General features: G+C 39.0%; 2 protein-coding genes across 2 annotated transcripts; one reads left to right on the forward strand and one right to left on the reverse strand.

The window, feature by feature from the left end:
* Positions 1-23,785: 23,785 nt before the first annotated feature.
* Positions 23,786-25,600, forward strand: LOC131644844 (uncharacterized). The gene is made up of 3 exons (XM_058915457.1): positions 23,786-24,253; positions 24,334-25,004; positions 25,102-25,600. Exons 1-3 carry the CDS (start codon positions 23,786-23,788, stop codon positions 25,598-25,600), a joined length of 1,638 nt encoding a protein of 545 aa, XP_058771440.1.
* A 404-nt stretch (positions 25,601-26,004) lies between these two features.
* On the reverse strand, positions 26,005-26,479 carry LOC131644855 (uncharacterized). The gene is made up of 2 exons (XM_058915468.1): positions 26,345-26,479; positions 26,005-26,250 (listed from the first exon to the last, which is right to left on the reverse strand). The coding sequence occupies exons 1-2, from the start codon at positions 26,477-26,479 to the stop codon at positions 26,005-26,007; spliced, it is 381 nt and encodes a 126-aa protein (XP_058771451.1).
* Positions 26,480-26,645: the final 166 nt, after the last annotated feature.

A 26,645-nucleotide genomic window follows, 5' to 3' on the forward strand; every position in this document is an offset into this window, starting at 1 on the left:
TACTTTAAAATATTATTTTCTTCATTTGATTTTTAACATAATCACTTGTAAATATTTTTTGTGATCAAACCCTAATCACTTAGGTCTTAATTCAAATTTGTTTTTAATTAAGTTGAGTTCTTTCAAATTCAAACCGTTTTAAAACAAGCGATCACGGTTTTCTTTATAAACCATTTCTTTTTGATTTTTCTTTTCAAAAGAAACTATTGATTAAAACTTTTGATTGATCAATTGATTTTTCAAAACGATGTAGGGCCTCTCGAATATTAGAGAGTATAAGTCCCTTTCCTCTTTCTTTTACAGTTTTTCTTTGTACAGAAAACTCTTTCAAAACAAACTTTCAAACAGTTTTTCAAACGACACGTCTGTAAATAAAACAATCCACCATGTTTTATAAAATAAAACATGGGCCTCCACATAGGTATAAGTCCCATTCCAGTACATGAAATTAGGTATTTCATTGTACGCCTTTTGTACATACTTCAATCAATTTGTTTTATTTAACTTCGAACAACAAATCAAAAAATGAAGGTTTTCTTTAAATCTTCCCAAAAAATACCATGGGCCTCCATGTAGGTATAAGTCTCAAGCCCTTTGTAAATACCTGTTTACATAGCTTTGAATAAACTCAAGTGGGTCTCTCCCCGAGTAAAAGTCCCGAGCCCCCGTGTTTACAAACGGATCATCCTTACAGGTATATTTCCTTCATAAACTCCATTGTATACACACACTTTGTCATGTATATGTGCTTGTTCATACTTGTTCATATTTGTTCATGTACTTGTTCATGTTTGCTCGTACTTGTTCATACATGTGTTTGTGTTATATGCTTGCTCAACTTAGTACAACACTAGGTTCCCCATAGCCTCCTATTGGGCTTCGTGCAAAGAATCTCCACTAGTTTAGGTTAGGACATAGAGTATGGTTTCCCGGTGAAATCGCTCTAAGAGCTCAAACCAACTATACCACGCCTCCCCTTGGGCTTTGTACAAACGAGTGACCCTCCCATAGCCTCCTCTTGGGCTTACAATGCAAGGACCCTCGATAGTCCCTCCCATAGCCTCCTCATGGGCTTACAATGCAAGGACCCTCGGATAGCCTCCTCTTGGGCTTCGTACAAGGACCCACGGGCTTCTTATAAGCATCCCCAATATCCAAAAACAAATACCCTAGGAGATTAGACATTTATCATCTCTATGATAGGAGTATCTCTTCTATATCATCACAAACAATCAATCAATCAATCAATCAACTTAACTTTTTTGCCACAAGGCTGGCTAATCAATCAAACCTTTTTGCCACCATACTGGCTGATTAATCAAAGTTTTTGTCACAAGGCTGACTTCATTGAAACTTTTGCCACAAGGCTGGCTGATTAATCAAAACTTTTTGTCACAAGGCTGACTTCATTGAAAGTTTTTGCCACAAGGTTGGCTAAAAAGCATCTTTATCATTCTAAGCACCATAAGTGGCATGGCCCAGGGCTTATAATGAAAAGATTTTCAAACAAAAATCAAACAGATGTATGTGATGATATAGATTAGATACATCGAACATTTAGATGACATTTGTCTCTTTTCCTTTGCTTCCACTAGCATAAGTGGGAACTACGATTGCTCTGACTTTCTCAACATCCCTTTGAGAATACGTAGGCACAAGGTCGTATCCTTGGCGAGCAAAACTTCTCTCTCAAACCATTCAAACCTTAGCACCCGTAGACCCTGAGCTACAGATGCTCTGATTCCCTCTAAGGGATATGTATGCAGAGGATCGCGATGATCTTTGCGAGCATAATCAAACAAACACCTTAGGTCCCACCTATTTCTCAACAGAACCTCTCAATAACATGGAATGAAAAACATAGAAAAGAAACCTATAGAGTACTATAGATACGTTGGGTGCTAATACCTTCCCTTCGTATAACCAACCCTCTTACCCAAAGATCTCTCCCCCCACTTTTAAGGTTATTGCAGCTTTTTTCCTTTTCCTACTTTGGAAACAATAAAAAGTTTGGTCGGAACAAAAGAAAAATCATTTTTTATGAGCACTCGAGCCCAAAGAAGGCATCAGGTGTCTCATCCCCACAAAAAAAAGGGATAAACGATTTTTCGCCCGCGACACTTCCCATGTTTGACATGCCCCTGTTTGTTATTGCTTCGAGGTGTGCCCCAAGTCGGTTGAACCTTTAGGATGAATGCCCCTAGTTAATAGGATGTTTGATTGCATGCCCCTGTGATCCTTGAAATTTTGCCCCTGTTTAGGAGAACCCCCTAGATGTGGTTTCCCCATTCCAGAGTCTTTATTCGAAATGATCACCTTTGATTAAACTAGTTTCGAGATTTCCTCGATGCAAAGTGTATATTCATAGATGACATTGTACCATTTAAGAAGTGACTCCAATGTGATGCGTATGCAAGTTTTGAAGTCGAAGTCCGTTATGAATTAGGACTGGAAGATTAGAAAAGAATGCTTGAAGAAGCGTAGTGTTTAGAAATAGTTTTAACAAACCTTAGGAGTCAGTATAACAAATCCTGCTTAATATGCTTTCGTAGTTAACCTTGCCTCAATTAGGACTTTTGAATGTTGTAATTTAGCCTGGTTCACAGTTTTAAGAAACAATGGATATAAGGCTCAAAATTTTATTTATCCCACCCCTTTCTCCTTGACGTTCTCCAAATCCTAAAAAATTCGCCTAATCCAATGGATGTGTCTTGTTTGCAAGAGAATCGCTTTTGTTTTGAGCAGAAGCCTTAGTAGAGATCCAAGCACTGAAAAAGTGTTATAAAGATCCAAGCATTGATGTGAAGCTTTGATGGTTTAGCAGTCACAAGATTATCCTTTTGTTTCGCCTTTGTCTTTATCCCTTATTTTTGCATGGACCAAATCTTTTGAGTTTGATCCATCGGGATGCCCTAAGTTTTGCCTAAGTCGTTTTTTGTTTTCTTTCATGTAATTTTTCATTTTGACTTAGCGGGCGCTCTCCTTTTTTTTTAATGCTCCTTTTGAGTTTTTATTCACGGATATTGAATATTGTGACTGCCATGTTGATTTTGATTTGCAAGCTTCGTCTTTGATACGTCCTCGATCTTGAATGATATATTGAGGAAGAAGATGTTGTGAATGTTACCTCCATTGTTTCCTCAATCTTGGATGCATGCGAGAAAGAAGATATGCTTGAACCTTTGCTTTGCTTGATCCTTATGTTTGAACCTTTGCTTGGATTGACTGATTCTCTTGACAACCAAAATACACCATTGAATTAAATCGAAATCTACCCTGCCCCTGGTTGAAATCAAGGTTTATTTGAAAAAGTAAAAACAAACTCCAACTCCTGGCTCGAGGGGGTGACGAGGGTTTAACATCCTTATATCTCCACTGTTTGGGAATTGAAACAATGCCTGTACATCCTCGGTTCGGTCTTACCTTGAAAGCATATATTTAGCTGGACTTAGTTATTTGTATTCGTCATTCTCCCTTAAATTTGTTAATAATCCTAACTTTGAAGTGTGCGACTGGAAAGTCGTAGTGATGAGCGAATGAATCGACTCCAAAACCTGCATGGTCATCCCATTAGAATTGCTAAATCCGAAGGTACAACTTCTATCCTGAGTAACACTTAACGATCGTAGGGATTGAAATTTTGACACGATAGGCACCTATTGATCCTAGGGACAATCTCCTTTGTAGGTCCATTGATCTTGTTTTACTCCTTAGCTCTTTAGACTTGTAGAAGTGAGGGCAACCTCGAATTTTCCTTGGGCACGTCAAATCTGTCGGGAATGAACTGTTAGCGGTGGGTTTTCGTCGTATCGGAACTTCATGAGTTTCCTTTGACTGAACCTCTTTTGCTTTTCCTAAGGATAGTATCACACCATTGGCAACCTTCCGCGTTTGTAAATTGATAAAGGGAAATCTATGACCCCTTTTGACCCTTGATGGGGAGTTAACACAGGTCGCCTTCCCTCCATCGTAGTTATGCATCTTCGTCCAGGATATTGCCCCAGCTGGACTAATCCTTGCCCCCAGGTTATCGTAGAGTGTCCTTATAAGTTTGATATGTTCTAAGATGAACCCCTTTATGACTAGATACATCTTGAGTGTATCTATGAGGGAACTCTTTTGTTGAACTAATCCTTGCTCGATGACAACCTTTATTGTATTTACAATTCTGTTATGACAAGGCATGGACATGCGGTTGGCATGGTGAAAGACATCCTCTTTTTCTTAGTAAGACTAAGATCATTCTCAATAATTTATCCTCCTTTCTCCATAGTCTATGATCCTTTTTCTTTCTTCGGGAGTTTCGGGAAACCGACTAGCATGAGTGCGGGCGAAGATGTAAATGTAAATGTAAATGCAAATGTATGACTGCATGAAAATGCGAATGCATGGATATGCGAGAGACTCCTTGTATTATAACTCCGTGTATGCAATGTAGACGCGTGACGTATACTCCTAGGGATAGCCTTAGAGGCGACATTATACATTCGTGAAATCCTTGCAAGATAGATGTTATGACATGCCAATGGAAATCCTTTAGATTCGGGAGTATGTAAAAGGTAACGGCTGGTGACCGTTCAAGACAGTTACCAAGTCTCATGGCCATCGAGAGGCCAATCAACGTGTACCAATGAAGTTGTCCTTGGTGGGAAGGTTCTCTGTGCGGAACACAACCTATATAAGGACGATATCGGATGAAATGAAATCCCTACAGGCTAGGAATGAAAGATGTATATATGGAAATCCAAACCCTACAAGTTAGAGGGTGCGCGGGAATAAGCACGGGTTGACCGTTCAAGACAGTCATTGAATCGCATGGCCATCGAGAGGCCAATTAACGTATGCTAACAAAGATGTCCTTCGTACGAAGGACGCGACTTTGGAAATAAAATCCCTACAGGCTAGGGAATGCGTAGATGTAAGCATATGGTGACTGCTCAAAGTAGTCACTGGATCTCATGGCAATCGAGAGGCCAATGGACGTGCGTTAATAAAGATGTCCTTCGTGGGAAGGACGCGACTCTGGAAATAGAAATCCCTACAGGCTAGGGAATGCGTAGGTGTAAGCACGGGGTGACTGTTCTGGACAGTCACTAGATCGCATGGCCATCGAGAGGCCAATTGACGTGCGTAAACGAAGATGTCCTTCGTGGGAAGGACACATGGTTGTAAGAATACCGAGATATGAAAAGAAAATCCCTACAAGCTAGGGGGTGTACAAATGCAGGCGCGGGGTGACCGTTCATGACAGTCACTAAGTCTCATGGCTATCGAGAAGCCAATCAACGTGCGTAAATGGAGGTGTCCTTCATGGAAAGGACATGGTCTTAGAAATGGGGTCCCTGCAGACCAGGGAACATGTAGGAACACCTGCAAAAATAAAATTGCAAGACATCCGCAGTATATAGGTTGCATATATATATAATAAGCACGTAAGCACATAAGCCCTAGGTTCATAGGTTCAACGTAACGACTTAGGGTGCCTACCCTTCCCATTGGTATGTTCTAAAAGGTCTCATGGGGTCGTTCGTAGCCGCCGAGACTTTTTGTCTCTTTGGATTTTAGAACAACTCATTTATCCATGAGGTTCGAGTTTTAGGGGTAGGTTCCCAGAGAGATCAGCCAAATACCAAGTCTAGCCCTCAACAAGGTCGAGCCTCGTATCAGACCTTTCCGGATATTCAACCCACTCTGAGTGGAATTATAATAAGACTCGTAGGCGATGTATTTCCCCTCTGGTCTTAAATATAATTCCCACGCTTAGGTTTAACAGCAATTTATATATATTCCCAAAATTTACAGTAAAGCAAGTAAGCATTTAAATAAACATTTATTCAAATTATTATGAAAATTACTGTAAATGAAAAATCGTAAATAAATAAATAAATTGAATTAAATTTAAATATTTATAAGAACCTGGTCCCCAAATCCTGCCATTTGTAGCTCCAAAAATGCGGTACAACAATAAATATTAACATGAACAGATATTTATTTAAATTGTCGTAAACATTGATTGTAAGTGGAAATTGTAAATAAATAAATAATTAAAAAAATTAAATATTTAAATAAAAAAACCTAAATCCTAATCCAAACCCTAATTTTGGAAAATTAGCCAAACCCTAAAAATTTCGCCAAAACCTACACCATTGACTAAAACCTAAACCCTACCAAGACTTAGGAGCATAATAATTCACCATTAACGATTAGTCCCCAGCAGAGTCGCCAGCTGTAGCAACCTGCCCTAAAAATTAATGTTTTAGAGTCGCCACCTATTCTGAAGGGCGAATAGGAAACCCTACGCAGTTTAGAGATCGGGGTAAGTTATTATAATCAGGTCGAGGGAAGGTGTTAGGCACCCTCAACCCTTTCCTATTGGCTTTGAATCTAAGGGTCAAGTTTTATGGCTAAAAGTTAAGGTTAATAGCTAAGTGTCGCACGCTCGCGAAAAATGAACAGAGTCGCCACCAATATATTTATCCCATAAGGGAAAGGAATATCAGAAAACCTAATAAAGGAAGGAACAGGGTCTTGCGACCAGAGAATCAAGGTACGGGAGTCGGTTACGCAAGGGGAAGGTATTAGCACCCCTCACGCCCATCGTACTCGATGGTATCCACCTATGTTTGTTTCTATCTAAAGGGTGTATCTAATGTCTATGTCTAAATGCGAAATGAATGCAAAAGAAATACGGGGAATAGAAGGAATATTTACAAATGTGCTCGTTCAAGCCCCGCGACTTGATGCCTACGTATCCTTTTCAGGAATCAGAGCGCCGTAGTTCGGCTCCATAGTTTTGTTTGTTTTTGTGTTTTTTAGTTGGGCGGCGTTAACGTTCGCGCTCTTGCATAAGGGATCGACCTAGGATGCAATGGAGCGGAAATAACGGTGCCCTTAAGGAAGCGAGAGGAGAGAGAAAGAGTTTGAGTGTTTCGAGGAAATCCCTTAAGCAATGGAAACTCGAGTTACTCTTTGGTTTGTGTTTTTTAGAGGTTGGGAACTTACGCCTGAATGGAACCCTTAAGCAAGGGAGCTCCAAGCACTCGAACATCCCTTAAGCAAGAGAAGTTACAAGCTATCATTCCCTTTTTATTAGTCAAAGTATTTATTAGTCATTTTTTATGAGTTTTCTTGGTGTTTTTTATGGGAATTTATTCAAGTATTTTTAAATGTTTTAGAGTTGTAAAAGAAAAGAACTAACCTAAGTATGAAGGGAATTTTACTTATTGTTGTCATGGTTTCTACCTATGGTTGGGATTTAAGAGGAGCATGCAAAATTAAGGCAAAAATTAGAAGTCATAGACAAGAATATCAAACCAAAAATATGGTACAAAATGAATTAAAAATACCACTATTTTTTATTGATTTTTATGAAAGAAATTGAATTAGAGATTAAAAGAAAATATTAGACTAAACTAACATCTTTTTATGAACCATTTTTATGAAGAAAATTTGATTAAAGTCTAAAAAAAATTTCAACAAAAAAGGGTAAAAGGATTATTATTTTTATGCGTTTTTTAATGTCAAAATTGTGTTAAAAGCCTAAAACAATTATTAAGAAAAGAATTAATATTTTTTGTGATTTTTTTTTTTAATGTCATTTTTTATATGTCACAAGGTGGATTAAAATCTAAAACATGATTAGTAGAAGAAACAATTAGTTCAATTACTAAAGAAAATAAAAGTAAAAAAACTAATTAAAATCAAAGTCAAAAATAAGGGGGTGCAGGCTGAAAACATGTGGTGAGAAGAGTAATTGGGGCGTGTGGCCCACTCAGGTCAAGGCCCAGGGTGTTTTTTTTTTCACAGAATTCTATACCAAAAATGGCAGTGACGGGCCACAGGGAGGTGTAACGAGCAATTCGGCCCAAGGTGGTTTTTCTTTATCTTATTGCAACAGAAAAGGGGTGTATGGGCTCAATGAGGGTGAGAGAAATTCGTGTAGGCCCAAGGGTATTCAGATTTTCTTGATCCATTTTTTAGATTTTACAAAAAACAAATGAATAAAAATAAAATAAAATTGAAACTAAAAAGAGGAAATTAGGGTTCTCGTAGTGACCTTTGAAGTTCTTACATTCAGAAAATCTCCCCTCCTTCTTCAACATGAAACGGCGCTCGAACCTCCATCTCCGGTGAACCTCTATTCGCCGCTATGAACCACACCTCACCGTTCTACTCTCTCCCTTCAATGGCGACGACGGAGATCTTGTCCTGAACCTACGACGACGGCGCGATGGACGTCTGCCGGAGAAACGTCCGCTACTTCTTCAGAGCTCGAATTGACGAACTGAACGTAACGGAGAACTTCCAATTAGGTATCCTTCGTTGCTTGCACACCTTCAGATTTCGCGTCTTCTTATTTCCGTATCTGCGTTGGTGATGATTAATTGTTGATGCAGATAAGATTTTTGAAGATGAACAAACGAGAAACAACTATGGAGATTGATTAGGAGCGATTCTTCGATAATCAGCGAGTGGAGAGGAGATTTGCACCGTTGAGGACCTTGACTTTGTTCAAATTTGTCACAGGTATCGCTTTTCTTCTTTTCCGAATCTCATCTGCGCTCTTGTTGTGAGGATTTTTGTTCTTCCTCTTTCTATTGCAGGGAATTGAAGGATGAAGGGAGATGAAGGTTATGGTGGTTCGAGGTATCAAGAATGAAGGAAGGTGTGAAGGTTATGAAGAAGATGATGTTGAGGTTCTGAGATGGTGATGAGGATGGAAGTGGCCTGAACTTTTTACTATGCACTTCTTCTTTCAACGTTTGCAAGCGAAACGATGAGGAAGCTTGTGCTTTTTCTTCCGGTCCCTTGTAGGTAAGTGAAATTGTTCTTTTATATGTGTAATGATTGGATCATGATGACGAATCCTTGAGTGTGGGACTCGGAATTACAACTTCCACTAGATTTTCTAATTTCTTGAATGTGGGACTATTAGAAGGTATGTTAATGCTGGCTGTTAATGATTTTGGTACATGAATGCATTGAACTGTTTCTTCTGTTTTCTGATTTTCTGTTAGTTGAATGTTAGTGCTGTTAGTTATATATGGTTAATAAGAAGAAGTTAGTAACCGCTAGGAAGGTGAACTGTTAGACAGTTAGGGCTTGGTCGTTGGATTTGTTTGTAAACTGTTGGCTGAATGTTGAACCATTTCAAGCTGTAGGTGCAGGTATGTTGAATCAGGGTTTTGTTCTTTTAAATGAGGCTGTATAGATTGGTTTGAACTTGATGATACAGGCCTGGCAGTTGCCGAATTAGGACTTTGTATGCGCTGAACCGGACCGGAACTGACTTCATTTCTATCAAAAACTTTTTCAGAATGCCTAGAAGAATCGAAATTGATGTTGCTGGCAGCTTTGGTTTACTGTGTGAATTTTGTGGATTGTATGGACTGAACTGTTATTGATTTAGCTTTTAACTTGAAGAAGTCTTGCGTATCCCGGTTTTTTGTAGTAGTATGTGTGCTTGAATTGGAATGGATAGTATATGTTTTGAATGTGTGGATTTTTGATGTCATTGTGCAGGTCTTGGTACAGCAGCTTAAATGGTCAAATGGAATTCAAAGGTGGATCAATGAGCATTGGAGGAAGGTTTTGGAATGGCAGCATGCTGTGGGTTGATTTTAAGCGACAGTTTCTTGGATGTTTGGACTTCAGCCCATGAGTTTTCGGGATGGTATGAAGTATGGCAGCATGATGAAATTGAGGATGGAAACTATAGGTTTAAGGATGGTTTTTGTGTGGTTTGTAAATTTGTAGATGTTTTGGAATGCAATGTGGATTTAGGTGAATAGAGTGTTTGAAATGTGTTGTGTTAATTTTGCTTGAATGTGATTATGTAGATCTTTTGTGTAAGACTTTTCCCTCTGGTTTTAGTAATATGCGGCAAATTCGGAATTGTGTATGAAAGTGTATGGACTGGTGGTATGTTGATGTAATGGTAATGATGGTTTGCACTTGAAATGTCTTTGATGTACTGCTAACTACTAACTTCATATGATCCTGTTCGCCTCCCATCCTGTTAACTCTTGGACTCAAAAGTAGAACTCCAAATATTCCAAACAAATTTTCTTCTTCAAATTACATATCTCTTTTTCTTGACTTTGAAACGACATTAGCGGCATGATGATGTAATGAATATTGAAGCCATGACACTTTGACTTTGTAAGAAGCTTACGTCCCTCGAGTAGTTAATTCCTCCCACCTTGCACATAATCTCCATGTGTCTTTTCCGCCAATTAATCAATAGCACCTCCAGTTGAACCACTAGGCATTCCTAACCATACTGAGACCAACAAGCGCCTAGGGAAATAAACCCTTTAATCATTGAATTTGTGGTATATGGATGAAGAATAACTTTGAAGCTTGATGAAGAGGAAAACCCACAATATCCATGAACTGAAACCCTGATTCCATAATCTAGTGCACACAGAAGAACCAGTTGAAACAAGTTTATCGGAGGTAGAAGTCTCAACCCAATAAAACCCCCAATCTTTCAAACCTTGATCCTAAAGTCAAGTTATTGATTAATGAATGCATGAGTTATGTTAGATGACCTAATGGGAGGTATGTACATGAGACTACGAAATGCATGAGCCTAAGACAGACAAAAATTGAAGGGTAGGACAAATTTGGGGTATGACAGCTGCCCCTATTTAATCGTCTTAAACCTGAAGGTGAGATTGACGCTAGTCTTTCGAACATTCGAGGTAGAAGAAGATTAAATATCAAAGTACCAGAAATTTGTCCTAAAGAGAAGATGGTGTAAATGATATCCTTATTTTTGTTTTGATATCTGCTGGGGAGAGAGAATTTTATTTCTTTTGGTGGAAGAATGTACAATGAGTAATTGGATGAACGGTGATAGCTTGTAACGTGGTAATGGTGCCAATACAAGGTTCTCGATGGAAATGATTCTATTGTATGAAACTGTGGTTGGAAAATACGGGTTTGATGGAAAGGTAGGACCTACGATCTGTGACTCGACACTAGGGTAAGGTCAACGGACCTACGACCCACAAGAATTGAAAAAGATGAGGATAAGGTTGACAGACCTAAGATCCCCAAGAAATGAAAAAGACGAGGATAAGGTTGACAGACCTACGATCCACAAGAATTGAAAAAGATGAGGATAAGGTTGACAGACCTACGATCCACAAGAATTGAAAGAAGGGATGAACATCAACACTGGGGTTGGAGGACATCAACGCTGAGGTTGGAGCGTATCAACACTGAGGTTGGGGGACATCAACACTGAGGTTGTGAAAAGAAAGGCGTCGACACTGAGGTCGAGGACATCAACACTGAGGTTGTGAATGACGATGGGCATCGACGCAGAGGTCGGTGGAGGAGTGATAGGCATCAACGCAGGGGTTGGACAAGGAAAGGATAAGCGTCAACACTAAGGTTGAAAAAAGGAAAGGTATCGACACTGAGGTCGGAGGAAGAAAGAATTAATATCAACACTGAGGTTGGAAATTAGTCTTGAAATGGTTTTCCAGGAAGGAAGGCAAAGGATACACAACGCAGGGGTTGGATCTAAAAGTTTTCCTGTACGCGGGAAGAGATCACGGAGACTAGTCACGACTAGACTCGATCAAAAGACATAATCACGAAGATGTTGATGCTGGCGAAGCATAAGAATTACATTAATCCCTCAGGCCAAAGGCGGGGTGTAACTCATCAAGAGTGGCAATCGTTCGAATTGCCACACACCAAGTATGGTTATTCAAACGGTTGAAAAATGAGATGGGTTGAATGCCCACCCTCATTCGCACTCTAATCTTCACACAGCACACGGGAAATAACCTCGGAGACAACGATTCTGACAAAGAAAGCCAGGAGAGAGAAGATAAGATTTCTTTTGGGGATTGAGAATACCAGGTATTGGCACCACGGTTTGAGGAGATTTGTGATGTAGTAGCAGATATCAATCGGAGTTTGTAAGGACAACTTTTTCTGTGGGGATGTATTGTTATCTTGATTGGGTGTTGATCTGTATTATCTGGCTTATACTTTGATGCATGTTTGAATTTTGTGGCGTAATGGTCCATTGTAATGGATATGCTACGCTTTGAGGATGAAATGCTGTATGCAATGGCTACTATATGCAGAGTGCCAAATAAAGGCGTTAGTGAGATAGGGAAGCATGATCATTGGGGTCCGTTGCTTGTTGTCTTGAGATGCCAATATGAATCGGTGTTGGAAACCCTGCAGTACCATAGATCATTGGAAACTGCACTGAGGGTTGAAAGGTAGCTTTGTTGGGGAGGAAGTGACTTCATTTGACTTTCCCTACACCTTGAATTGCTTGGGGATGGTGAGCTTGAGGAGATTCCCTCAATTCACCATGTTGAGGATGAGAAATTCAGACAAGGAGACCAGGTTGGGGGAGTGGAACAAACTCCCAAAACTCATGTGCTTGGGGAGAGACCGAAGTTCTAGGAGAAATAAACTCCTATGATCGGGGAGAGCAATACAACTCAGAAGAATGTGCCCCAAGATTCGTGGACTACGAAGGAATTTTCCCCAGAGAATCCTTGGAGAGGTTTGTCAAATCTCGACGTAATTGCCCCAGATTAATTGACCCCAAGAGAGATTCCTCGACTTGATTGCCCCAGATTGATGGAAGCTTGAATGGATGCCTCAGTTGACAGGGTCTTCACACAACTTGCCCCTTGGAGTAATCAGCTTTTGAAGTGAATGGCTCATAGAATCGATCAACTTTTTCTGCAGTTATTCATTGTTTGATCTTCCTTGATGTCAAGTGTTCATTCATAAGTAAAAGATATTTGTTTTGAAGACGATAATCTTAATGCAATGCTCATGCTAGCTTCGAAATCAAAGTTTATTGAAACGATGTTGTGACATTCAGTGTTTGAATTATTTGTCATATCGATATCAACATAAGTGGTAAGCAACATCTAGGAGTCAGTTTTACACAACTTGCTTTTGAAATAAACCCTGCTTCAATTAGGTCTTTTAAGGGTTGTAACGTGGCCTGGTTCACGGTTTTAGAAAGAAAGGATTTAAGGCTCAAAGTCTAACCTAACCCACCCATTCTTCGTGATGTTCTCCAGTCCTAAGTTCAATTTAACCTGATACGAGCGTTCGTCCTCCAAGAGGAGTTTGAGGTGATTGAGGAACCGATGAAGTTCTTGGACATGGCAGTCACTTTACCTTTCGATTTGGTGTCTGATCACACGATCTTGTTCTTCTGATAAGGATCTTTATTTTGTAATCCTCGTTTTTCGCTTATGCCTTTTTGTTTCCCTAACTTTTGCCTGGACAAATTTTATTTGGAGTCTAGCGGGATGCCCTAATTTTTGCCTAAGTCACTTGTTTTCAAGTTGTCGACTTAGCGGGCTCCTTTTTTTTTTTTATTCACCTCTTTTTTGAACAAGTCGTGTGATCCTGAATCTCTGATTTGTTGGAGGTAATTGTGACTGCCTCATTCTTTGATTGATGAGGGATTATCATTGTAGTGTTGACTTTCCTCAACCTTTTGAAAGATAACCATTGTTGTATCCTTAGATGTACTCCTGATGAATTTTGATTGCTCGATCAGGTTAATTGAACGCTACTCTGCCCCTGGGTTAAATGTGAGGGTTTTTTTTTTGTATAGAAAAGAAACTCCTACTTCAAGGCTCAAAGGGGTTAACGAGGGTTGCACTCCCTTATATCTCCAGTGTTTGGGGATTAGAAACAATGCCTGTACATCCTCAGCGGGGTTTTATTCAAAAGCATACAATTAGAGATTTTGCGTTTTTATTTTTTTCATCATTCTCCTTTTGATACTTTTTGCTTAATCAAGAGTTTGATATCGATAGACAGAAAGATATGAGTGAACACGAATGGATTGATTCGAAACTAGCATATGCAGTGCATTTTTATTTTTATTAAAAACAAACAAGTTTTACATGGAAGAAACATTTAACAAAACAAGGAAAATTATAAATGAAAATGCAGAAATGAATTGATGATTGCCATAGTTGAGGAGGCTTGACTCCGTCTGGACTTGTTGATCTTGAATACTTTTTGTAGTTCCTTCCAATCACTTCATATTACTTCCAAAGAAAACTCCAACGAAGTCACCCAAGAGTTGTAAACTTTTGCCTTGCTTTAGGGATTCGAGCAATGCGAGTGGTGCAATGCTCAAGATAAGAGTACGTCTTGCTTATCCCTCGTGCGGGAGCCCCAAGCATAGTTGCTAGAGTAGTAATCGTCATCATAAATGGAAAGAATCTTGTATGATCATCACACTCAAGAGAACTACTTGTGGTGAAGAAGACCAAATACTAGAATCTTAACCAATTGAAGTTCCAACAAACGGGGAAGCAACTTGAGAATGAGAAGCATTGTGTAGAACACTCTTGATTACCACATGGAAAAGAATCTGACAAAGTCACCCCAGAATTTGTAATGCTATAAGGGATTCGAGCAATGCAAATGGCGCAATGCTCAAGATAGACCAGGTCTTGCTTATCCCTCGATCGGGAGCCCCATGAACCCTTCAATTTATGTGAAGACCATTTGGAGTGAATGATATCGCTTTGGAGTCAATAAGATCTTGGACCTTGTGTTTCAAAATATTACAATCCTCAGTTGGATGTCCAGATGTCCCAGAATGGTACTCACACTTGGCATTTAAGTCATATCCTTGTGGAATCGGCGTTGGAGGGGGCTTAGACTCCCTTAGTTCGACCAAGGATTCATTGAGTAAATGAGAGAGCAGTTGACTATAAGTCATAGGAATCGGGTCAATCTTTCTTGGTGGTCTTCTCGGCCTTCGTGGACCTTGTTGTTGGTAATTTTGGTGATAGTTAAGAACATGAACCTGAGGATAAGCAGGGAGTTCCTCCTCTCCATTCTCTGAGGTCGCATTTGTTTCATTCTTCACTTCTTCAGTGAATTCAGGAATATTGGCCATATCTTGGATTTTACCCATCTTTAAAGCATTTTCAATTCGTTCTCCTACGACAACCAAACTTGAGAATTCGGAGGAAGCACATCCAATCATCATGTTCAAATAAGGATCTTTCAGAGTATTCATGAACATGTCTACAAGCTCTCGTTCCAAAAGAGGAGGTTGGACTCTGGAAGCTAATTCTCTCCATCTTCGTGCATACTCCTTAAAAGACTCATCCACCTTCTGAGTTAAACTTTGAAGTTGTAGTCTAGTAGGAGTCATGTCACTGTTGTACTTGTAATGCTTGAGAAAAGCCTCTGCTAATTCATCCCACGTGCGGATATGAATTCGTTCAAGTCTTGTATACCATTCAAGGGATGCCCCACTTAGGCTATCTTGGAAGAAGTGCATGAGAAGCTTATCATTTTCTGCATACGGAGCCATCTTGTTGCAAAATGCCTTGATGTGACTCATCGGACAAGTAATACCCTTGTATTTCTCAAAACTGGGGACTTTGAACTTAGCAGGAATCTTGATATCAGGCACTAGGCACAAATCAATAGCATTTAATCCTGAGGAGTTTCGACCTTCTAAAGCCTTCAATCTTTCTTCCAAGAGATGAAATTTCCTCTCATTTTCCTCAATTGGGAACTTGAAAGCTTCGAGTTCAGAATCGTTCTCATGATGTGAATCCTCCTTATTTGGAACTTCCACGGGCACAGGTTTTGATCCTCTATTAGCAACAGTAGTCGGAGTACTATTAGCCAATTTAGCAACACTTTGTCTAAGCTCTTCTTGCCCTTGAACAACAATCTGGAGAGTCTCGAAGAGTTGGGTCATCCTTTCCCCCATAGTATCCAAGTCCTTACGAAGTTCAACCTGATTCTGTTCAAGATGGTCCATGATTCTCTTCTGATTAATCCTCGTATGCTACAGATGTAGGGAAGTCAAATTTGTTGATGAAGCAGAAATCTGAATTGAAAGGACCCCAATTAGCTTCTGATACGGAACCATGGAATGCATGATGGCATGAATGCAATGTTTCATTTCCGAGGAATCCTAAAGTCTTTTCACACTTTTTCTTTTATCCTTTTCTGAAACCAAAGCTTTCTTTTTTCTTTTATTCTTTTTTCTTTTGGAATCTAAGCTTTGTTTTGTATAGAGTATCTTTTCTTTTCCTTTTTTCTTCTTTTCTATTTCCTTTTTCTTTTCATTTCTTTTTTTTTGGAAATAGACTTTAGAATTCCTCACAAATGAAGTGGATAAAACAATGATGTTATGCAATGCAAGCAAGGGATCAAGGCCCATATGATCTGAGTAACCACCACACAATCCTCTGAATAACTGATGTGAAGCTTCTGTACAGGCCAAGTGTCACAGGATCAAAGGTTCGACGCCTTCTTGAATACCAGAATATCAAGCACCATGAGAACAGACCAAATAAAGGTCCGACCTCAACTATGAAGAAGCAATGGTATGTAGGAGCCAAGGTTTCCTGTCCCACCCCAAACTCACGGGTATGAATTCTAGACACGGACAGGTGGTCCCTAATGGTCACTAGGGTCTACAGTTCCCATGGGGTACAAAGTGTTTGAGGCAACAAGCGTGCCAGACACAGTGTTCCATGAAAGAACCTCGCCCAGTTGTGGTACCCCATATTGAACTCATCCATAGCAAGCGCTACGGTAGTCAACATGAGCATCCACGCTAATCCTATGTGTCACTTGGCCTGGGTAGTGGGCCTTTTACCTCAAAAACCCCCCACCTGCAAAACAGAACAGAAGACCCCAAGGAACACAGAATATAATCCATATGCATGATGTGCGAACAGAAATAAACATGATATGCAAGCAGAAAATAAACATGCAAACATATATACAAGATATAGACATAAAACAAGTAAACACCCAGTAAATAAACAAACAAACGCAGGCTAGGATCGACTCACTAAGGATGGACCAGCAACAGGTCTAGCAACATCCCCAGCAGAGTCGCCAGCTGTCGCACGCTCGCGAAAAATGAACAGAGTCGCCACCAATATATTTATCCCATAAGGGAAAGGAATATCAGAAAACCTAATAAAGGAAGGAACAGGGTCTTGCGACCAGAGAATCAAGGTACGGGAGTCGGTTACGCAAGGGGAAGGTATTAGCACCCCTCACGCCCATCGTACTCGATGGTATCCACCTATGTTTGTTTCTATCTAAAGGGTGTATCTAATGTCTATGTCTAAATGCGAAATGAATGCAAAAGAAATACGGGGAATAGAAGGAATATTTACAAATGTGCTCGTTCAAGCCCCGCGACTTGATGCCTACGTATCCTTTTCAGGAATCAGAGCGCCGTAGTTCGGCTCCATAGTTTTGTTTGTTTTTGTGTTTTTTAGTTGGGCGGCGTTAACGTTCGCGCTCTTGCATAAGGGATCGACCTAGGATGCAATGGAGCGGAAATAACGGTGCCCTTAAGGAAGCGAGAGGAGAGAGAAAGAGTTTGAGTGTTTCGAGGAAATCCCTTAAGCAAGGGAAACTCGAGTTACTCTTTGGTTTGTGTTTTTTAGAGGTTGGGAACTTACGCCTGAATGGAACCCTTAAGCAAGGGAGCTCCAAGCACTCGAACATCCCTTAAGCAAGAGAAGTTACAAGCTATCATTCCCTTTTTATTAGTCAAAGTATTTATTAGTCATTTTTTATGAGTTTTCTTGGTGTTTTTTATGGGAATTTATTCAAGTATTTTTAAATGTTTTAGAGTTATAAAAGAAAAGAACTAACCTAAGTATGAAGGAAATTTTACTTATTGTTGTCATGGTTTCTACCTATGGTTGGGATTTAAGAGGAGCATGCAAAATTAAGGCAAAAATTAGAAGTCATAGACAAGAATATCAAACCAAAAATATGGTACAAAATGAATTAAAAATACCACTATTTTTTATTGATTTTTATGAAAGAAATTGAATTAGAGATTAAAAGAAAATATTAGACTAAACTAACATCTTTTTATGAACCATTTTTATGAAGAAAATTTGATTAAAGTCTAAAAAAAATTTCAACAAAAAAGGGTAAAAGGATTATTATTTTTATGCGTTTTTTAATGTCAAAATTGTGTTAAAAGCCTAAAACAATTATTAAGAAAAGAATTAATATTTTTTGTGATTTTTTTTTAATGTCATTTTTTATATGTCACAAGGTGGATTAAAATCTAAAACATGATTAGTAGAAGAAACAATTAGTTCAATTACTAAAGAAAATAAAAGTAAAAAAACTAATTAAAATCAAAGTCAAAAATAAGGGGGTGCAGGCTGAAAACATGTGGTGAGAAGAGTAATTGGGGCGTGTGGCCCACTCAGGTCAAGGCCCAGGGTGTTTTTTTTTTCACAGAATTCTATACCAAAAATGGCAGTGACGGGCCACAGGGAAGTGTAACGAGCAATTCGGCCCAAGGTGGTTTTTCTTTATCTTATTGCAACAGAAAAGGGGTGTATGGGCTCAATGAGGGTGAGAGAAATTCGTGTAGGCCCAAGGGTATTCAGATTTTCTTGATCCATTTTTTAGATTTTACAAAAAAACAAATGAATAAAAATAAAATAAAATTGAAACTAAAAAGAGGAAATTAGGGTTCTCGTAGTGACCTTTGAAGTTCTTACATTCAGAAAATCTCCCCTCCTTCTTCAACGTGAAACGGCGCTCGAACCTCCATCTCCGGTGAACCTCTATTCGCCGCTATGAACCACACCTCACCGTTCTACTCTCTCCCTTCAATGGCGACGACGGAGATCTTGTCCTGAACCTACGACGACGGCGCGATGGACGTCTGCCGGAGAAACGTCCGCTACTTCTTCAGAGCTCGAATTGACGAACTGAACGTAACGGAGAACTTCCAATTAGGTATCCTTCGTTGCTTGCACACCTTCAGATTTCGCGTCTTCTTATTTCCGTATCTGCGTTGGTGATGATTAATTGTTGATGCAGATAAGATTTTTGAAGATGAACAAACGAGAAACAACTATGGAGATTGATTAGGAGCGATTCTTCGATAATCAGCGAGTGGAGAGGAGATTTGCACCGTTGAGGACCTTGACTTTGTTCAAATTTGTCACAGGTATCGCTTTTCTTCTTTTCCGAATCTCATCTGCGCTCTTGTTGTGAGGATTTTTGTTCTTCCTCTTTCTATTGCAGGGAATTGAAGGATGAAGGGAGATGAAGGTTATGGTGGTTCGAGGTATCAAGAATGAAGGAAGGTGTGAAGGTTATGAAGAAGATGATGTTGAGGTTCTGAGATGGTGATGAGGATGGAAGTGGCCTGAACTTTTTACTATGCACTTCTTCTTTCAACGTTTGCAAGCGAAACGATGAGGAAGCTTGTGCTTTTTCTTCCGGTCCCTTGTAGGTAAGTGAAATTGTTCTTTTATATGTGTAATGATTGGATCATGATTACGAATCCTTGAGTGTGGGACTCGGAATTACAACTTCCACTAGATTTTCTAATTTCTTGAATGTGGGACTATTAGAAGGTATGTTAATGCTGGCTGTTAATGATTTTGGTACATGAATGCATTGAACTGTTTCTTCTGTTTTCTGATTTTCTGTTAGTTGAATGTTAGTGCTGTTAGTTATATATGGTTAATAAGAAGAAGTTAGTAACCGCTAGGAAGGTGAACTGTTAGACAGTTAGGGCTTGGTCGTTGGATTTGTTTGTAAACTGTTGGCTGAATGTTGAACCATTTCAAGCTGTAGGTGCAGGTATGTTGAATCAGGGTTTTGTTCTTTTAAATGAGGCTGTATAGATTGGTTTGAACTTGATGATACAGGCCTGGCAGTTGCCGAATTAGGACTTTGTATGCGCTGAACCGGACCGGAACTGACTTCATTTCTATCAAAAACTTTTTCAGAATGCCTAGAAGAATCGAAATTGATGTTGCTGGCAGCTTTGGTTTACTGTGTGAATTTTGTGGATTGTATGGACTGAACTGTTATTGATTTAGCTTTTAACTTGAAGAAGTCTTGCGTATCCCGGTTTTTTGTAGTAGTATGTGTGCTTGAATTGGAATGGATAGTATATGTTTTGAATGTGTGGATTTTTGATGTCATTGTGCAGGTCTTGGTACAGCAGCTTAAATGGTCAAATGGAATTCAAAGGTGGATCAATGAGCATTGGAGGAAGGTTTTGGAATGGCAGCATGCTGTGGGTTGATTTTAAGCGACAGTTTCTTGGATGTTTGGACTTCAGCCCATGAGTTTTCGGGATGGTATGAAGTATGGCAGCATGATGAAATTGAGGATGGAAACTATAGGTTTAAGGATGGTTTTTGTGTGGTTTGTAAATTTGTAGATGTTTTGGAATGCAATGTGGATTTAGGTGAATAGAGTGTTTGAAATGTGTTGTGTTAATTTTTCTTGAATGTGATTATGTAGATCTTTTGTGTAAGACTTTTCCCTCTGGTTTTAGTAATATGCGGCAAATTCGGAATTGTGTATGAAAGTGTATGGACTGGTGGTATGTTGATGTAATGGTAATGATGGTTTGCACTTGAAATGTCTTTGATGTACTGCTAACTACTAACTTCATATGATCCTGTTCGCCTCCCATCCTGTTAACTCTTGGACTCAAAAGTAGAACTCCAAATATTCCAAACAAATTTTCTTCTTCAAATTACATATCTCTTTTTCTTGACTTTGAAACGACATTAGCGGCATGATGATGTAATGAATATTGAAGCCATGACACTTTGACTTTGTAAGAAGCTTACGTCCCTCGAGTAGTTAATTCCTCCCACCTTGCACATAATCTCCATGTGTCTTTTCCGCCAATTAATCAATAGCACCTCCAGTTGAACCACTAGGCATTCCTAACCATACTGAGACCAACAAGCGCCTAGGGAAATAAACCCTTTAATCATTGAATTTGTGGTATATGGATGAAGAATAACTTTGAAGCTTGATGAAGAGGAAAACCCACAATATCCATGAACTGAAACCCTGATTCCATAATCTAGTGCACACAGAAGAACCAGTTGAAACAAGTTTATCGGAGGTAGAAGTCTCAACCCAATAAAACCCCCAATCTTTCAAACCTTGATCCTAAAGTCAAGTTATTGATTAATGAATGCATGAGTTATGTTAGATGACCTAATGGGAGGTATGTACATGAGACTACGAAATGCATGAGCCTAAGACAGACAAAAATTGAAGGGTAGGACAAATTTGGGGTATGACACTAAGGAATTGAATAGGGAAAAAATTGAGATTTTAAGTGAATTGAGATTTTAGAGAGGGGGACTCGCCTTGGTTATCCAAGTGCCTACGTATCTCCTTAGGGAGAATCAGAGTCAACGTATTTCGGGCACAGGGTTGTACGCCTTAGAATTGAATTTGATTATGGAGGTGTTTGAAGTTGTTTTGAAGTTATTTTAAAATGCGAAGTTCGAAGGTATTTTGAATTACCTTATCGTAGTTGTGAACATCGCAGTGTTTGAAAGGATGTAAATCCATAGTATCGTGGTTTAGTGTTTTAGATGTGGTTTTGGGCGTACAACCCTGCTTTGATATGGCACCGTTAGATGTGGTGACCAATAGATTTAGTCAGTATAGCTAACGGATTAAGGGGCATTGCTGGTTACTCAGATCGATAGATTGATCGTCGCGGGCAGCAAATTAAATGTATTTTAGTTTTGTAATTTTTATCTCTCGTCTAATGCGACTAATAGATTTAGTCGGGTCGAGGAGAGAATTAATTGAAGGTTGATGTTTTGCCAAATGGGCAATGGGATCGGGCAAACCCTAATATTACACCTTTATAGGGTTTTTGTGATTAAATAATTAAGTCGAATAATTGAATAGTCGGGACATATTTTAATCCTAAAGCCTAATCCTAATTTTATTATACTAATCTAAATTAAAATTGATTAAATTAACTAAATTAAACAATCTTTGATTATCATTTAAATTAACTAATTAAACAATAATAAAATAAAAATAAAGAACCTGGCTATAATCTTGTATGAATGATCCTTGCAGTACCATGGTGGACTTTCGTATTTTCATCCCTTAGATCTTAATCATTGTGAATCCAAAGGCAGACACACAATAGAGCATGGTGGTCTTTCCTAAGCCTCACGCGCTGGATCCGCTAGCAGGAACATAGAATAAAATTGTGACAAAACCTGGATTCGAACTCAGGTTCCATTGGTCATAAGCTTCTCTCCTTCACCATATGTACCAACTACTTTTGATGTTATTTAGTTACTCAGGAAAAGTTATATACAATAATAAAGTAAGCAAATGAGAAAGTCAAGATAACGGCATGTGGGCCCCCCAGCGACCTTTTGAATCATCCTATCTGGCCAATAACATTGCACCGCCTGGTAAAGAAAAAAAACAATAAAAAGACCCAAAGACACAATTTGTGAGCCGATACCATTTTTCCCCTTTTCAAAGAACCCATTTTTCCTTAGATTGAAAACAGAACCATGGCAAATCGGACCAGGTGGCGGCGATTCAGATTTTCTGGCGTGGATAGCTTGTATTTGCGGTGGTCTTTGGGTTGTGGTTCGTCTGAGCGGCGTGATGGTGATGCTCCTGCTCGTGGTGCTGTTCGGAGTGTTGTTGTGCTGAGGCGGAGGGCGGTCCCCGGTGAGGGTGACGCTATTGAAAGGGGTGGTTGGTGTTCCGCCGATGGAGGGAGGATGCCGCTGAAACGCGGCCGGATCCGGAGAGAATTTCACGGCTGACCAGGGGATGTCGCCGGTTGTGACTTACAGTGGTGCTTCGTGACCGTTCCGCAGTGATGATTGGTTTTGAATCTGCTTCTATTTTCCTGTCAACATATAAGTCCAAACTAATAGACAATTTGTTAACTTTTGCATTGATATAAAATGGTATGTTGAAATTGTTGGAAGCGGATGTTTGTAGTGTTATAGTTCTTTCCTTTTTTTCTTGCAGGTTAAAGGACAAAGGATGGTGATCATGGAATATTGTTTTTTTGTATTATTTTGTATGGAAGGGGTTGGCAATACAGTGTGTGGAATGAGTGTTTGTGTATGAGTTATGGTTCTTGGTACCGTGCAGAGAAACAATGGTTAATGGTTAATAAAAAAGATCTAAAAAAAGTGTGTGTGCTGAAAGTGAATGAGAGTTAGTTGTTTGTACAGAGAGGGAGAGTCCGGTTAAAAAATTGGCCTCCTTTCTGTGTGAAAAAAAACAAGGATGTTAGTAGTATCAGAATGGTTGACAAAATCGGCAAAGGGTTAGTGGATGGAGTTGACCTCCCCTAATTGTTAGAAATAGCACCTATTTATATTAATGTATTAGGTTAGGGTTTTATACACCCAATGGGCCTACTGTCCAATTATTTAACAATTATCAATAATACTCCTAATTAATAATTCTAATAATAATCCCAAAATTAATAATTAATAATCCCCTAATTATTTTGATAATAGCCAATGAACCTAATAAATTAATAATAAACATCACACCAATTAAATTGTTAGAAGAATAAAACCCATAAAAATACTCCAAACAAATGATCCAAACCTGAGATATATGGGCCAAATGTTTGGACCCAAGATACCTGTTAATTTCACCCCATTTATTTCTCAGGACATTTTATAAGAGGGCGGGTTTGACAATAGGAATGTCAAACCCCATGATTCCTAATTTTGACCTTTGATGAATTAAAATATGTAGATCTGATCGGGAAAATTTTGGGGTATGACAGATATCATTAAGGATGCTGTCAAGGAGTATGCAATGGTTAACAATAAAAATGTGTACTTCAAAAAAAATGATGCAAAAAGGATGGTGGTCAATTGTGAAGAAGGCTGCAATTATCATTTGAGGTTTAGTAAGAGGGCTGGAAATCAGTTTTGGCAAATCACCTCCTTATATGAAGAACATGCTTGTGAAGCTGTCAACAGACCAGGCATATAGAGCTAAGAGAAAAGCTGTGGAATTGTTACAAGGTGCTGGGAGGGATCAGTTCACACATCTTAGGAGCTATGCACAAGAACTCTTGAATTCTAACCCCAATAGCAATGTTATTTTAAAGTGTAGTGATTCAAGTAATGGGCCTGTATTTGAAAGAGTATATGTCTGTTTGAATGCATGTAAAACTGCTTTTGCAAAATTCTGTAGACCTTTAATAGGTCTGGATGCATGCTTTTTGAAAGGTGACTATGGTGGACAACTGATGGCAGCAGTTGGGAGTGATGGGAATAACCAAATATTTCCCATTGCATATGCTGTTGTAGAGGCTGAGACCAAGGATTCATGGGAATGGTTTATAAATCTTCTCCTAGAAGACTTGCAATCAGTGAGCAATGTGTCATATGCCTTTATCTCAGATCAACAAAAGGTAAATGGTTTTATGCACATATATTTAAGTTATGTTAACTGTGGTCTATTAACTGTGGATTTTGGTTTATGGTTTTTCAGGGACTTGTACCAGCTGTCCAAGGAATAAGTGAACATGTTGAGCAGAGGTTGTGTGTAAAGCATTTATATGGAAATTGGAAGAAGAAATTTTCAGGTTTAGTTTTGAAGGAGGTCTTTTGGAGTGCAGCAAGGGCTACTACCATTCCAGAATGGGAGAGAGCAATGATTAGGCTTAAAGCATTGAATGAAGATGCTTGGAAAGATATTAATGAAATACCTGCAAAATTTTGGTCTAGATCACACTTCAAGACACATGTTAAGTGTGATCTTCAAGTTAATAATTGGTGTGAGGCATTTAATAGGGCTATTTTGGAACACAGGGACAAACCAATTATAAGCTTGTTAGAGGGAATTAAACATTACATCACCAAGAGGATTACAAGTCACAAGGAAATGATGCAAAAGTACAATGGAGTGATATGCCCTAATATCCAAGTTATTGTTGAAAAGAACAAGAAGAATGCTCATGGCTGGACTCCTACATGGCATGGTGATGATGACATGGCAATATTTGGAGTTACTAATGGCAGAGACACTTTCTGTATCAATCTCAAAGACAGGACATGTTCATGCAGGAAATGGATGTTGAATGGTATTCCTTGCAGCCATGCAATCTCATGTTTGTGGCAAATGAAGAAATCTCCAGAAGATTATGTTGATGATTATTACAAGTAAGATATTTATGTAATTTGTAGCTATTTGTAATTTGTATGACTGCTAAGTTTTAAATGTTTGATGTTAATAAATTGTTATGGCTGTTATTTGTAGGACTGCTAAATATTTGGAGTGTTATGGCAACATAATTTATCCAACTAATGGACCACAATTGTGGCCTGTTATTGATGGAGAAGTTGCAGTCAACCCACCCTTGATGAGAAGAGCAATTGGGCGCCCAAAAAAGGTGAGGAACAAGTCAAATGTTGAGCCAAGAAACCCTAATGTGCTGCCAAGGACTTTGTCAACAGTCTCATGTAGGAAATGTGGAGCTGTTGGACATAACATTAGAAGTTGCAAGGGTAAAAGAGTTGCAGATAGATCCATACCTGTTGGTGGGAACAAAAAGGCAAAGACTAAGGGTGTTGCTAAGGGTAAGGGAGCTTCTAAGGGTGCTGCTAAGACAAAGGGGGCTTCTAAGGGTGCTGCTAAGGGTAAGGGTGCTGCTAAAGTTAAGGCAAAGACTAAGGGTGCTACTAAGGCTAAGACAAATGAACCTGAGATTGTTTCATCATCACAAGGACCACCTGCCACACAGCCCACTCAAGAATAGTTATAGGATCATCCTTTATGTAATGTTTATTTTGATTAAGCTTTTTTGGCAAGTTCATGAACAAGTGTTTGCTATGTCTATTTTGTTAAGCTATCCTGTTATTTATTTGGCAAGGTCTGTTAACTTATTGTCATGAACAAGTTATGATTAATGTCTAGAACAATGTTATTTTTAATGTTATGGCAAGATCTGTTTACTTTGTGTTCATATGCTGTCAATTCAATTATATAGCAGAATTTTACAATTTCAAATCAACTATATGATACAAGCCACCACAATTTCAATTCAAAACACAAGTTTACATTAGATTTCAAATGGGACAACATCCATTACAATTGACATCAAAGAACAAGGCTGCAAAGAAACTGAACTAACAACACAAATGCCCTAAAATCACATAAGCCCTACTTCATTACATTAAGCATCACAAGTCCTACTGCCATAACTAATGTCATGGAAACTGAGAATTTCATCAATAAGTTCATTGCATTCAACTTCGTCTTCACTTCTGCTACTTTTGTATTAGCTTCATCCAATCTAGCCCTTTCATGCTCCAATTTTTTCTGCAGGGAATAAATAATTTCCTTGGCCCTTGATGAGAGTTCATCGTCGTACCAAACAAAGTGGCTACACCTTTTATGGCCCTGTACCTGCAAACCAAACATATATAGAATCACAAATTAATTTTGCTGCTACACATGAGGTGAAACTGTACACTTTCAGCTACAGTGAAAGTAACGTTACCTTGTACATCCCAAACCCAAAAAAACGTCTGCCTGGGTTCGAATCAGTCCATGAGGTCATCAATGGAGCTTCAAGCCCACACCTGCACTGGCTTCGAAACTGACATGAACGTGTAGCCCCGATACTACTCGCCATCGTGCATTGAGACATCTCTGAAAAACGAAACGAGAGAAGAAGAAAGGGCGAAGACTTAAATTGAAGAAGAACACTTCCTGCGTTGAAGGATGAAGATGGAGCTTTTGCCCTAGTTCTGCAACTCTTGCGTTGTGATGAATGAAGAAGACAACCCAATATTAAAGGT

The sequence above is a fragment of the Vicia villosa genome, linkage group LG1 (assembly GCF_029867415.1).
Source record: "Vicia villosa cultivar HV-30 ecotype Madison, WI linkage group LG1, Vvil1.0, whole genome shotgun sequence".
Classification (NCBI taxonomy): domain Eukaryota; kingdom Viridiplantae; phylum Streptophyta; class Magnoliopsida; order Fabales; family Fabaceae; genus Vicia; species Vicia villosa.